Source organism: Mesoplodon mirus (assembly GCF_964341445.2).
Source record: "Mesoplodon mirus genome assembly, chromosome: 7".
Taxonomy (NCBI): Eukaryota; Metazoa; Chordata; class Mammalia; order Artiodactyla; family Ziphiidae; genus Mesoplodon; species Mesoplodon mirus.
Window position 1 is genome coordinate 7,668,490 of NC_138983.1, and position 13,892 is coordinate 7,682,381.

The 13,892-nt window shown below is 54.6% G+C and overlaps 2 protein-coding genes across 3 annotated transcripts; one reads left to right on the forward strand and one right to left on the reverse strand.

Moving 5' to 3' along the window:
* Positions 1–640: 640 nt before the first annotated feature.
* Positions 641–1,624, forward strand: GPHA2 (glycoprotein hormone subunit alpha 2). The gene is made up of 3 exons (XM_082627423.1): positions 641–914; positions 1,075–1,259; positions 1,368–1,624. The coding sequence occupies exons 1-3, from the start codon at positions 812–814 to the stop codon at positions 1,467–1,469; spliced, it is 390 nt and encodes a 129-aa protein (XP_082483549.1). The 5' UTR covers positions 641–811; the 3' UTR covers positions 1,470–1,624.
* Positions 1,625–1,688: 64 nt separating this feature from the next.
* PPP2R5B (protein phosphatase 2 regulatory subunit B'beta) lies at positions 1,689–11,063 on the reverse strand. 2 transcript variants are annotated; one of them, XM_082627595.1, is made up of 15 exons: positions 10,246–11,063; positions 9,332–9,788; positions 8,392–8,588; positions 7,678–7,779; positions 7,425–7,517; positions 7,169–7,299; positions 5,657–5,716; positions 5,450–5,558; positions 4,860–4,913; positions 4,736–4,786; positions 4,278–4,397; positions 3,264–3,391; positions 2,884–2,985; positions 2,675–2,740; positions 1,689–2,475 (listed from the first exon to the last, which is right to left on the reverse strand). In XM_082627595.1, exons 2-15 carry the CDS (start codon positions 9,528–9,530, stop codon positions 2,328–2,330), a joined length of 1,560 nt encoding a protein of 519 aa, XP_082483721.1. In that variant the 5' UTR covers positions 9,531–9,788; positions 10,246–11,063; the 3' UTR covers positions 1,689–2,327. The 2 variants fall into 2 exon arrangements, with proteins under 2 accessions (XP_082483721.1, XP_082483722.1); XM_082627596.1 differs by lacking the exon at positions 2,675–2,740 and having other exon boundaries at positions 1,690–2,475; positions 10,246–11,052.
* Between the last annotated feature and the right edge of the window lie 2,829 nt (positions 11,064–13,892).

The following is a 13,892-nucleotide window of genomic DNA, read 5'->3' on the forward strand; positions in this document are numbered from 1 at the left end:
TAAACAGAAGTGTCCTGCCCAAGGTCACATAGCAAAGAAGAGAACCCAGGTGGCCACAACTCAGCCCAGTGAGAGCCCTCCCTCCCCAACTGCACACACGCCGCCTACTCCACCAGCTCCTGGGCTTTTCTCTACACCTCACTTCCGAGCCCTGGGCCACCAGCAGCTTTTGGACATAGGGGAAGCAGAAACCACCCTAGAGGACCACACCTCAGAGAAGAGCAGGATCTCCCAGGTGATTTTGCTGTGAGGCTTCAGGCAGAGAAGGCAGGCCTGAAAGCCGATCTCCAAGAAGGCGTGGCTCCAGAATGATGGCAAATAAAAACCCGGACAGCCAGCACCGCCTGGAGACCAGCAGGAGGCCACAGGAGCCACTCAACAAGCCACTCAGCTCCTGGGCCTTGGAACTGGTGAGCTCACTGAGGCAGGAAGAGCCCTGGGAGGGCCTGGGGACTGCAGATAAGGGTCCTGCGGGCAGATAGATGGGGCAGATGGAGGGAGGCAAAGGTTCGTGGTCCAGATGGTGGAGGAAATTCCAGGGGAGAATCACGGCAGTGGGCTGACACACGTCACACTGGGACAGCTGCGCACACTCACATGCATCCAGAGAGACAAGGGCAGACACGCACATCCACATGCACACACACCCAAAGGCAGGTACAAAGAAAAGACAGCCCCTCACAGGCAGGCCTCACCCCAGTCAGACCAACCTAGCCCTGCCTCATTCACCTGGAGGCATGCAGTGTTGGAAGAACTCCCCCTCCCACCTGCACACCCGTCTAGGGACACCTGTCTACCTACTGTGTTTCAGATGCCCATGGCGTCCTCCCAAACCCTGCTCCGCTGCTTTCTGGTCCTAGCGGTCACTGAAGGCTGGGGTCAACAGGCAGCCATCCCAGGCTGCTACTTGCACTGTAAGTAACCCTGGGAGCAGAGAGCTGGGTGGGAGCAAAGAGCTGATGGACTGGACAGAGGGGCAGGCAGCACCCTGGAGGGACCCAGTGAGGCTCAGGCAACGGGGGCTGGGCGAGCCTTCGCCAAGGCACCATCTACCGCTCGCCTGTCTTCTTCTAGCCTTCAATGTGACGGTGCGAAGTGACCGCCAAGGCACCTGCCAGGGCTCCCATGTGGCCCAGGCCTGTGTGGGCCACTGCGAGTCCAGCGCGTTCCCTTCCCGTTACTCGGTGCTGGTGGCCAGTGGCTATCGACATAACATCACCTCCGTCTCTCAGTGCTGCACCGTCAGCAGCCTGAGGAAGGTGAGGGCCGGCTCGGTGGTGCTCGTTGCCGGGAGGGGAGACAGAGGAGCTGGGGCTCTAAGATGGCCTGAGGAGGGGGACTGGAACGGACACCCACCTCTCCCACAGGTGAAGGTGCAGCTGCGTTGTGGGGGGGACCGGAGGGAGGAGCTGGAGATCTTCACGGCCAGGGCCTGCCAGTGTGACATGTGTCGCCTCTCGCGCTACTAGCCCATCCTCCTCCCGCCACCCTCCCCTTGGTCAGAGGGTCTAATGTTGGAGTATATCCTACATATCCTGAACCTCAGCAAGGACAACCGCTCCAACCCTGTGAGAAGAGGGGTGTTTCTGCCTCTTCCCCGCCTCTGCCTGGCTTCCTAACCAGTCCTTCATCATTTCATCTCCCTCTTTGTCCTAAATAAAGCAAGCAGATCATGAGTTTCTCTCTTTATTAAATCTACCCCCAGCCAGGGAAAGGGGAACAGACCATGGTTACTGTGACCACCACCCCCCCCGCCTTGCCCCAGGACACACGGAATCCTCTGCCTGTGCCCTCACCCCTCCCCCTGCCCAATAAATAAAAAGGGGACAAGGATGTACAGGGCAAGGGAGGGGAGGGAAGGAAGGAGGGTGCCCCAGGCCCAGGATAGTGTCTGTGTTGCAGGTGAGCTGGGGGAGAATAAATAGACCATGGATCCCATGGTGGGGTGAGGAAGGACCTCCCGCTGGCACAAGGTGGGGCAGGTGAGGGGCCGAGTCCCCTTGCCCTAGGCTGGGAGCAGGGGGTGGGAACCTGCCTGCAGTCTGTAGCCCAGCTTTGTGGGGCAGAGGCAGATCCCCGATGGCAGCTTCCTGGTCAAGCTTGCCCTGGTCAAGTCCTGCCAGGAGGGCCTGAGAGTTCTGTTGCCAGGACCCCCATCTCTCCTCCTCTCCCCCCAGTGGAAACTGCCCACGCCGGGCCAGGCAGGAAGCCCTCCGAGCCCCCTCTGGCAAGGCCAGGAGTAGGTGTGTATCTCTCTGGACCCCTGGGCAGGAGGGAGATGGAGGGACTGACAGCTCTGGGTTTAGCTCCTCCCCTTCTGAGGATCTTTAGCTCTGACCTCCACCGGTGGCCACCTGGGGTGTAAGCCGCTGGAGCGGGGCCTCTTTGGCCCCCTGGGTCCCCTGTAACCGGCGTAGCCGTAGCTCCTCCAGGCCTTGCCACAGCTCCTGACGTTCCTGGGCCTTCTGCTGTTCCCTGGGGAGAGAGGGTGAGGCAGTTCCCTTACCTGGGGCCCCACCTGCAATTCAGCCTCCCTCACCACCACCCCACCTGCAAAGAGACTCCACTTAGGGGAGAAGGCACTAAGGAGAGACTGGTCCCAGCCTGTGGTCATGGAGTAAATGGATCAGCCTGGCCCTGAGAGGCCCCAGCTGAAGTATAGGATGCTCCATACCTGGAAGAAGTACTTGGGAGGATAATTGGAGGATGCAGGGGATAACTGGGCTTGGATGCCCCAGCACTTGGCAAAAAAAAAGGGAGAGACTTTAAACATCTGATCAGATGGGATGTGGGTTGTCCTCTTCGGTTCCCTCCAACCATTAGGAACTTGTTCTTTTCTGCTTTTCTCCCCTCTCCCTCCATGTCCAGCCTCCCAGCACTCACTGCTGCTTTTCCAGCTTGTAGGAGGCTGTGAGCTCATCAAATAGCTTCCCATTCATCTCCATGAAGGTCTTGAGCACGTTGTAGATCAGAGACACAATGGTTCTTGGCAGGGTCAAGGGAGGGGGTGAGAGATGAGAGCAGTTTCAGTTGGGTCCCACCTCCCTTTCTGGCATTCTGCCTGTCCCTGTGTCCCAAATACAGCATGCAGCCCTGAACACCACAAGCACTGCCCTCTGCCTGCCCCTTTCACCACCCCTCTGCCATCTTCGGATGCCTTCCCTGATCCTCTCCAGCTAGCAGTAAACTAGCAGTAACCCCAGTTCTGGACTGGCTGGCCCTGCCCCAGGTTCTGTGGGTTAGGTCAAGGCCCAGGCACTCACTGATTCCAGTGCTCCTTGGAGACTTGGTAGAGGGTCCCAAACACAGCAGGCAGCACAGTATGGCAGTTGTCCTCAATGAGGCTCAGGATATACTCATTGTTCCAGAAATACAGAGCCCGCTCTGCAACCTGGGGCAGCGAGATGGCAGAGTAGGCGCCTGGCAGTGGCTTCCCTGCACATGCAAGGCCTGGTATCCATCCCCAACCCAAAACCCAGGGCGCCCTGCCCTCCACACACCCCGTCTTTAGGGCTCATCTGACCCACGGAAGGAAGCAACATGGTGAGGTGAAAAGAACACTGGATTAGGAGTCCAACGCTCAGAGGTGAATCCTGGCTCCACTACACACTGGCCACATGACTTTGGACAGGGTATTTAACCCCTCAGCCTCTGTTTTCAAATCTGTAAAGTGGGGCTAATAATAGCTACCTCCATATGGCTGTTGTAAGAATCAAATGAGGTATTCAGTAAACTGAAGTGCCAGAGTCACTGTGAGGAAAAATTGACAACCACCAGGTATGGCTCATAAAAATGAGAGAAAGTCTGCACACACGTGTAGGAGAACACCGGTTACAGCCAGCCTGGATGGTGTGGAGAAGCCTTGCTGGGCTCTGAAGTGGGGCTAATGAAATCTAAGGTCACTAAGAAAGCAGAAAAGTGATGACAACCATCCATCTCATTCATGGACGTTTGCTAAACATCCATTTCAGTTTATGAAATGTGTTTATGCTACCATCTCTTCGGCTCTCATCACCACCTGTTGGCCCATTCCACAGATAAGGAAGCCTAATCTGACTCAGAGTGGTGAAGTGATTGGCTCAAGGCTCCTCAGCCAGTGGGAGGTGGATCTGAGGCTTGACCCTAGGTCTCCTGACCCTAAGTCCAGCATCTCCCCATTATTAGACCCAGGAAGGTCCAGAGGAGAAACTGACGGCAGAGGAAGCTGTGTTAGGTCAACTTGCCAACCTTACCAGTCCATACCCTGGCTCTCACCCCCACCCATTCCGGCCCCATACCTGGAAATGGGGGCTGGACACACAGCGAGCCACCTGCTTGAAGAGGGGCTCCTGGATCTTCACGAACTGGGAGGGCTCAATGACATCCAGAATCTCTTCCATCTCCCCCAGAAACATCACCTGGGGTGGGGGCAGGGACACAGGGAGCAGCAGTTCCCATCTCCCTGACACACACCTGACTGTCCTCTGGAAGCTGAGCCCTCCCAACCTCCCCGTGGTGGATATCAAAGCCCTTCTTCAGGGCTTCCCTGGTGGCGCAGTGGTTGAGAGTCCGCCTGCCGATGCAGTGGACACGGGTTCGTGCCCCGGTCCGGGAGGATCCCACATGCTGCAGAGCGGCTGGGCCCGTGAGCCATGGCCGCTGAGCCTGTGTGTCCGGAGCCTATGCTCCGCAACGGGAGAGGCCGCAACAGTGAGAGGCCCGCGTACCGCAAAAAAAAAAAAAAAGCCCTTCATACCTCCTTCTGGGTACAGGTTTTTGGCCAGTATTTGAGCAGCCCCCGGATCACCTGTAGGGGTTGAGGCAGAAAAGAGTCAGACCTGCAGGGGTGGGGGCTTGCCCTTCCCCCCAGAGGTACTCACATGCTCTGTCAAAGTAGCATCCTTCTCCAGGAACTGTACCACACAGTATGCCAGCTGCAGAGGGGCGTGACGGGGGAGGAGGAGGCAGAGAGAAAGAGGACAGGGGTCAGGAGGGGACCAGGACAGGACGCTAGACATTGGCTCATTTCCTATGTCTATCCTCTTAGTCACCAATCATTTACTGACCACCTAGGATACACCAGGCACCATGCTTGGTGTGCGGGGACACAATAATGACCTCACGGGGGAAACATTCAGCAAAGTAGTCCTTACAAATCTTACAAAAGTTTCCTTAGCCGGAATCTGTATCATGATCTATGGGAATACAGAAGGAGGAGAGCTCAATCCTGCCCAGGCAGGTCGAGCGGGAGGGGGCTGGGAAGTCTTCAGAGGCCAATGTCTGAGATCGGCCTTAAACGGTCACGGGGATTCTCTCAGGTAGACGAACAGAATTAGTCAAGAAAAAGGTGAGAGAGGATCCCGTGAGTTCACGCTTTAGTGTGGCTGAAATCAGAGTGTCAGGCTGGCTCTGCAGGCCCGGGTGGCTGCCAGGACCTCTCTGCCGTGGCAGGACCAGGCCTGGGCCTTACCTGGGCGTGAAAGACAGACAGCGACTTGACAGAGTGCAGGGGAATCAGGACTCGAACAAGAAACTGCTTGTGCTCGGTCTTCAGGGGCAGCGCAAAGCCGTTGATGATGCTGAGGAGGGGGCAGAAGAGATGAGGAGGGTTGGGATGACGGCCTCAGTCCCTCCTCCCAGAATCCTGATGCTCCAGCTGATGCCCAGAGAGAGTCACCTTCCTAAGATCTCCAGCAGCTCAGCCACGCCATTGAAGTGCTCCAGTTCATAGATGAACCTTTGAGAGGAAGAGAAGGATGCAGAAGGGCTCAAGGCAGTTGGAGCAGGCCCAGCCCTCCTCTCTGTCATCCTGCCTGCCCACCCCCAGCCTGCACATCAATCCAACTCTCTCCCCACCCAGAGGCTGTGCTCTCCTCCCAAAACCCCAAACCAGGCCCCACTGAGATCCACACCCACCTCTTTATTACCCTTCTCAGCCCAGCCACCAGTGCCACTTTGGGTCCCAGCTCAAACCTTTCTTCTTCTTCTCCTTTTTTTTTTTTTTTTAATTTTTATTGGAGTATAGTTGCTTTACAATGTTGTGTTAGTCTCTACTGTACAGCAAAGTGAATCAGCTATACGTATACAAATATCCCCTCTTTTTTGGATTTCCGTCCCATTTAGGTTACCACAGAGCACTGAGTAGAGTTCCCTGTGCTATACAGTAGGTTCTCATTAGCTATCCACTTTATACATAGTATCAATAGTGTACATATGTCAATCCCAATCTCCCAATTCATCCCACCCACCCTTTCCCCTCTGTTATTCAAACCTCTCTTCTATGAAGCATTCCAACTCGTCTCTTCCTCCCCGAGACCCTAACCCTCATGACCTGGCCCCCATCCAGTCCACAGGCACCTAGCCCGAGTCCTTCACTCTTCATGCCAATCAACCAAAAGAATGACAAACACTTACAGTGTCTATTCTGTGCTATGTACTTCTCAAAATTATCCCAGGAGGTAGACCTTATTAGATCCATTATATAGATGAAGAAATCAAGGCTCAGCAGTTCAATGAAACTTGCTCCAAAGTTAATAAGCAAGGGATCTAATACACTGAGTTCCTGGAGGAGAGGGATCATGCCTCACCTATTTTGTAGCTAATAACAATAAAAGCTAATGCTTCAGAGTTCCGGCCTTGGTCCAGGAGCTATACTGAGTGCTTTGAAAGCACTGCCTCATTTCATCTTCATGATTATCTCTGTGTAGTACAGTTATCATTCCCATTCTAGAGACGAGGAAACTAGGAGAGAGCTTAAATAATTTGCCCAAGTTCACCCAAATATTTGAACCAAACTCAAACACAGGCCATCTAGCTCAAGAGCCAGTCTCAACTACAAGGCAGTGTGGGTCCCTGATGCCCAGTGGGCATTGGCGCTCAATACATATTTGCAGAAAGAATCTCATTCTTTGGGTCCTTAAGGCCTGGTGTGACATTAGATCCTAGGCCCCCTGAACTGACCTAGTCCCTGCAAACCACTTCATCTCTCAGCCTCAATTTCCTCATCTGTAAAATGGAAATAAATACCCTTTCTCTACTGACCTCACAGGATTCGTACAAGCAAAAATTATATAATATGTTGCCAAGAAAAAACTGGGCCCCCCAGCCCAGAAGCTTTTGCCTCTGTCTTCTCCCCATAGCTCTCTCCCTCCCTCCCCAGGTCCCAGCGGGGCAGGCCGCAGGCACCCACCGGAGGAAGATATGGCTGCACTGTTTGCGGATGTAGGCCCGGAGCCCCAGGAACTTTCCATAGACCCTGTGCAAGATGGTCTTGAGGTACTCACGCTCCCGAGGGTCCTCGCTATCAAATAGCTCCAGGAGCTGTGGGACACAGGATCAGGAGTTAGGAAAGAGGCCAAGCCAGGTTGCTTCCATCCTATCCCCACGCCACTCAGAGAGCCTGCCCCTGCCCCATGACACCACCCGGCCTGGGCTCCCCACTTCACCATCAGGACAAACTTTTGATCCACATATCTCTTGGCCACGGAGGGCTGGAAGTCTGGGCTCTCCAAGAAACGCAGGAAAAACTCGTATACCAGCTGGAGGGGGGGAACAGACGGAAAGGTGAGCTCAGGAGCAGCCTCCCCCCTCATCCCACCCTGTGGCCCTCATCCAACAGTCCAGGGCCTAAGGAGACCCTCTACCCTCTCCTCCGATCTCTTCTGAAACTCAGATCCCTGTCTTCCCCAGCCCTCATACCTGAAGATGTGGCCATGAAGGCTCAAGGTTGGGCTCATCCTCTTCAGGGTCAAATTCAGGGTTCTCACTGGGCGGCAGCGTCCGGAAGATATTCACTGAGATCTGAGGGGACACAGGGTTCTTTATGGAAGAACCCTTGAAGGCGGAAACCAGGACATCCCTCATCCAAAGTTTAATGGGCCTCAGAACCTACCCAAGCAACCAATTCACTCCTTGGCAATCATTACCTGAACATCTAGTTCATGGATAGACCTGGGCCCAGGGTTGGGGACCCAGGGGTGGATGAGATACATCCCTGCCCGCTATCAGGTGCAGTCCAGCAGGGAGGACGAGATGGAAAGTGGTAAGGTCTAAGGACATTCTAAGCAGCAAAAGGGAGATTTCTAGCTTGGGCATTGAGAGAGGCTTCATGCAAGAGGCAGCACCTGAGCCAGGCCATGGCGATAAGGAACGTGGTGGGAGTGCACACCAGGCCTCAGGAGAGCATAAGCAAAAGCGCAGAGTGAGACAAACCCAGGAGGCGCTGAGTAACCTACACTAGCTGGGTACTGGGCAGCAGTGGGGCTGGGACAGGGGTTGCGGGGGAGCAAGATGTGGGCCTTGAGGCCAAGCCAAAGACTGTGGGTTTATTCTCCACACGGGGGCTCCGCAGGCAGGCTTAGGGTTCCCATGGGCACCAAGCCCTCCCCCAGAGGCCAGGTGCCAGGTGCTCACCATGCGGATGATGTCTGGGTAGACAGGCTCAATGAGGACCCCCCGAGTGCTCCCCACACACTCCACCAGCTCATTGAGCGCCGCCCGCTTCACCTCCTTCCCCTTCAGGTCAGCCACACAGTCCAAGAAGTCAAACATCACCCCACACTGGGCCAGCTTCCGGCTCAGCAGCTCATGCAGCTCAGAGGCTGGCACATCTGGGGAGGAAGGAGGGGGCTGAGCCTGGGCCCCAGCTGCCACAGCGCTGGGCAGGGGTGGGCCCTCCTAATCCCTCAGGCAGGCTCCTCTGCCCCCCAGACCCCATGCTTGTGTGCCATCTCCCGCTCCTTGCAGAAAGCAAACAACTCCTGTCCCACCCTCCATTCTTGTGAAGTAAAGGAGCCTCACCTCTTCATCCCAACCTAGGCTCGGAGAACACGATAGCCTGATTGTAAAGCATGGTAACAGACCCTGGCTGCCTGGGCTTTCCACAGGTGCCCAAACAGCCACTGCCTCCCTCTCACAGGCGGCACTCTGTTCTAAGAGCCAGAAGTGGGGAGAAGAGCCAGCACCGAGGACCTCTCGGGTGCCCTCTGCCTCAGCCAGCTGGGGCCTGTAGCCCAGAGTTGGGGGGACTTCACGGTGACTGCAGGGCTGCTGGGCTGCTAGTGGCCTCCTGGAACCCAAGCGGTAGGCCCCACCCTTGGCCCTGGTCTGCCCCCCAGGGTGGCGCCACCTCCAGATGCCCCACCTCCAAGGATGACAGGCCAGTCAGGCCATGCGTCAGCAGAGAGGGTAGAGGGCTGGGGGGTGGCGGTCAGGTCGTGGACTCCCTGGCCTGGAAGGGGCCGTCCAGACTCCCTCTGATCGCAGCTGCCAGCTGCTTCCCACCCCCCCACCCCCAAACCTCACCTGCCCACTCCAGGACTCAGGTAGCCCCGGGGCCAAGAGCCGGGCTCACCTTTGAGCAGGGGTAGTGGGATGAGTTCCTGCTGGTTGCTCTGATAGCGGAATTGAGAGGAGCTGTGGGACCGCCGGGGCCGGGCCCTGCGGAGGGAACGGCGGGAGAAGCCGTCCACCTTGTCGGGTGGGGGCACCGGGGACAGCCCTGGGGACGAGGGGCTGCCAGGGGTGCTCGCGGGGGGCAGCTTCGTCTCCATGGCGGTCAGGCGGTGGGCCAAGCCTTCAGAGCCCCTGAGCTTCCCTCTGGGCCTGCAGGACGCTGCGTGAGGCTGGGCTGACTAACTTGGGCCCATCCTGTGCGGTGGGGAGGAGCACAAGCACAGTCCTGGCCCCCCCCCCAGGGCCTCTGGCAACTGCCCAGTCCTGGGGGGCAAGCACGGTAGAGAGGAGGATGGCTCAGGTCTCAGGTCCTTCCTGAGGGTCGGAAGAGTCCAGTTAGGGTTCCCACCCTGGCTCTTTTAAAACAGAAGTCAGGGCAGAGAGGTCAGCAAGAAAGAGACAGAGAGAGCCTGTCAGTTCTTTCAGGACAGCGTGTGGGGCTGCGGCGGAGCGCCCAAGTCTTCTTTCCCTCCTACCCTGGCCCAGACCCTAAAGAGAGGTGCAGCCCTCTCCCACAGGAGACAGGGCCCTCCCTTCTCCCGGACTGAAAGGCCCCAGACTCCAAAACAACCCATCTCGAAATAGGGCCTCTCCCGCCAGCCAGACCCTACCTGGAACGGGGACCTCGTTCCTCATCCCTGGCCCCTAACAGAATGGGGCCCCCGTTTCTGCTCCACTAATCCGGTCACCAGGGACTTCCCCAAGAATGAGGGTCCCATCCCCCTGACTCCCCCACGACCCGCAGCCTCCCCCCCTCAGTTTCTCCTTCCTCGCCCCCAGATCTCATCTGCCTCTCGAGGGGGGGCCACTCACTTCTCAGATGCCCAGACTTTGGTCGCCGACCCTCCAGGGGCTGCCGGTGGGGAGGGGAGCAGCTGTTCAGGGCTCCCGAGCCGCGGTCCGGTTCAGGGCGCTGGCGCTGGGCGGCGGCGCTCCTGGGTTCTCTCTCTGGCTCCGGGGGGGCCGGAGCGTGCACCCAACTCAGCCCCGGGTCGGGGTGCGGGCGCCCGACGGGCTCTGGGCTGGCCGGGGCAGCGCGCAGACCTCTCCTCAAGTCGTGGCACCCGACCCGCGCAGCACCACAGGAGACCCGGCTCTGTGCGCACCGGCACCCGCCGCCCAGCTGCTCACGATGACATCAAGTCACCTCCCCCAGTCGGCCCGCACATCCCCGCGGGTTTGGGGGCCGGGGGCGGGGGTGGGTGGGTGGGGTGCTGCGTCAGGAAGTTCCCGCCCGGGGCAGCTGGGAGATGTAGTCCCCTCACCGATAAAAGCGGCTGCCTGACCAAAGGGGTAATTCCTGCGGGCACCCAGGGACAAGACTGAAGCTGAGCGGGAAGGGGTCCAACTGGCGCTGGGTTCCTGCTTTCTGCAAGGGAGACTGCATAGGGAGAGAGGAAGACTCAGGAGTCTGCACCAGGAAGCTGGGGGCGATGCCAGGACTCCGGCAGGAAAGAGGCCCAATCCTATGTCAGGCCCAAAGGTTTGGCCTGCTCCATCTGTGCCCCAGGCATTCCACCCCCAAGGGAACCCCACCCTCACTACAGAATGGCTGGACGCTTCAAAACCCCAGTAGAAACTGGCACTGGACTGGTTAATAGGCTGCAGTGAGCCAGTGCCTGCTGGGAGGGGTGTGGTGCACCCAAGGCTGCTGGGAAATGCAGTCCTTCCTCAGGCCTGCAGTCCCCCTCCCGTCCCTTGCTGTCTAAGGTGACATCATGATCTGGGTTTAAAGGGCCAGCCTAGGAGTGGCAAAGCATCAGAGCAGGGGGTGCTCCTTGGTGCTGCCACCCCACCCCAGGCAAGCTAGCCTCCCTGGATGGAACTCCCAGGCCCTCTGGGACCCAAGATGTGCTACTGGGGTCTCCTGTTCAAAATCCTGCTGCAGGGTATCCAAGGCACAGGTGGACTTCCAGGAGTTTGGCATTCCTGCCAAAATTTTCCGGCTTGTAGTCCGGGACCCCCTTCCTAGCACTCTGGACCCCAACACCTTTCATTCCCCTGGACTCCATCCCCTACACTACACTGTGAAATCTCCACCCAGCAATTTTGTTTTGTTTTGTTTCTTGAATTTTATTTTATTTATTTTTTATACGGCAGGTTATTATTAGTTATCTATTTTATACATATTAGTGTATACATGTGAATCCCAATCTCCCAGTTCATCCCACCCCACACACACCCCACCCGCCGCTTTCCCCCCTTGGTGTCCATATATTTGTTCTCTACATCTGTGTCTCTATTTCTGCCCTGCAAACCAATTCCTCTGTACCATTTTTCTAGGTTCCACATATATGCGTTAATATACAATATTTGTTTTTCTCTTTCTGACTTACTACACTCTGTATGACAGTCTCTGGATCCATCCATGTCTCTACAAATGACCCAATTTTGTTCCTTTTTATGGCTGAGTAATATTCCGTTGTATATATGTACCACATCTTCTTTATCCATTCGTCTGTCCACGGGCATTTAGGTTGCTTCCATGACCTGGCTATTGTAAATAGTGCTGCAATGAACATTGGGGTGCATGTGTCTTTTTGAATTATGGTTTTCTCTGGGTATATGCCCAGTACTGGGATTGCTGGGTCATATGGTAATTCTATGTTTAGTTTCTTAAGGAACCTCCATACTGTTCTCCATAGTGGCTGTATGAATTTCCATTCCCACCAACAGTGCAAGAGGGTTCCCTTTTCTCCACACCCTCTCCAGCATTTGTTGTTTGTAGATTTTCTGATGATGCCCATTCTAACCAGTGTGAGATGATACCCCATTGTAGTTTTTTTTTTTTTTTTTTTTCTTTTTGCGGTATGCGGGCCTCTCACTGTTGTGGCTTCTCCCGCTGCGGAGCACAGGCTCCGGACGCGCAGGCCCAGCGGCCATGGCTCACGGGCCCAGCCGCTCCGCGGCACATGGGATCCTCCCAGACCGGGGCACGAACCCGTATCCCCTGCATCGGCAGGCGGACTCTCAACCACTGCGCCACCAGGGAGGCCCCCCATTGTAGTTTTGATTTGCATTTCTCTAATAATTAGTGATGTTGAGCAGCTTTTCATGTGCTTCTTGAACATCTGAAAGTCTTCTTTGGAGAAATGTCTATTTAGGTCTTCTGACCATTTTTGGATTGGTTTTTTTTTTAATATTGAGCTGCATAAATGGTTTATATATTTTGGAGATTAATCCTTTGTCGGTTGATTCATTTGCAAATATTTTCTCCCATTCTAAGGGTTGTCTTTTCGTCTTGTTTGTAGTTCCTTTGCTTTCAAAAGATTTAAGTTTCATTAGGTCCCATTTGTTTATTTTTGTTTTTATTTCCATTACTCTAGGAGGTGGATCAAAAAAGATCTTGCTATGATTTATGTCAAAGAGTGTTCTTCCTATGTTTTCCTCTAAGAGTTTTATAGTGTCTGGTCTTACATTTAGGTCTCTAATCCATTTTGAGTTTATTTTGGTGTATGGTGTTAGGGAGTGTTCTAATTTCATTCTTTTACATGTAGCAGTCCAGTTTTCCCAGCACCACTTATTGAAGAGACTGTCTTTTCTCCATTGTATATCCTTGCCTCCTTTGTCATAGATTAGTTGACCATAGGTGCGTGGGTTTATCTCTGGGCTTTCTATCCTGTTCCATTGATCTATGTTTCTGTTTTTGTGCCAGTACCATATTGTCTTGATTACTGTAGCTTTGTAGTATAGTCTGAAGTCAGGGAGTCTGATTCCTCCAGCTCCATTTTCTTCCTTCAAGACTGCTTTGGCTATTCGGGGTCTTTTGTGTTTCCATACAAATTTTAAGATTTTTTTGTTCTAGTTCTGTAAAAAATGCCACTGGTAATTTGATAGGGATTGCACTGAAGCTGTAGATTGCTTTGGGTAGTATAGTCATTTTCACAATACTGATTCTTCCAGTCCAAGAACATGGTATATCTCTCCATCTGTTTCTGTCATCTTTGATTTCTTTCATCAGTGTCTTATAGTTTTCTGCATACAGGTCTTTTACCTTCTTAGGTACGTTTATTCCTAGGTATTTTATTCTTTTTGTTGCAAAGGTGAATGGGATTGTTTCCTTAATTTCTCTTTCTGATCTTTCTTTTTTTTTTTTTTTTTTTGCATTATGCGGGCCTCTCACTGCTGTGGCCTCTCCCGTTGCAGAGCACAGGCTCCGGATGCACACTCAGCGGCCATGGCTCACGGGCCTAGCCTCTCCGCGGCACGTGGGATCTTCCTGGACCGGGGCACGAATCTGTGTCCCCTGCATCAGCAGGCGGACTCTCAACCACTGCGCCACCAGGGAAGCCCTCTGATCTTTCGTTGTTAGTGTATACCAATGCAAAAGATTTCTGTCCATTAATTTTGTATCCTGCAACTTTACCAAATTCATTGATTAGCTCTAGTAGTTTTCTGGTGGCATCTTTAGGATTCTCTATGTATAGTATCTTGTTATCTGCAAACAGTGACAGTTTTAT

Coding starts and splice junctions, on each gene's coding strand:
- GPHA2 (XM_082627423.1), top strand. CDS start 812: ATGCCCATGGCGTCCTCCCAAACCCTGCTCCGCTGCTTTCTGGTCCTA. Junction 915..1,074: donor CCCAGGCTGCTACTTGCACT/GTAAGTAACCCT, acceptor GTCTTCTTCTAG/CCTTCAATGTGACGGTGCGA. Junction 1,260..1,367: donor CCGTCAGCAGCCTGAGGAAG/GTGAGGGCCGGC, acceptor CCTCTCCCACAG/GTGAAGGTGCAGCTGCGTTG.
- PPP2R5B (XM_082627595.1), bottom strand. CDS start 9,530: ATGGAGACGAAGCTGCCCCCCGCGAGCACCCCTGGCAGCCCCTCGTCC. Junction 7,780..8,391: donor ACCCAGACATCATCCGCATG/GTGAGCACCTGG, acceptor GTGTCCCCTCAG/ATCTCAGTGAATATCTTCCG. Junction 4,398..4,735: donor AAACCTGTACCCAGAAGGAG/GTATGAAGGGCT, acceptor CCCCCACCCCAG/GTGATGTTTCTGGGGGAGAT.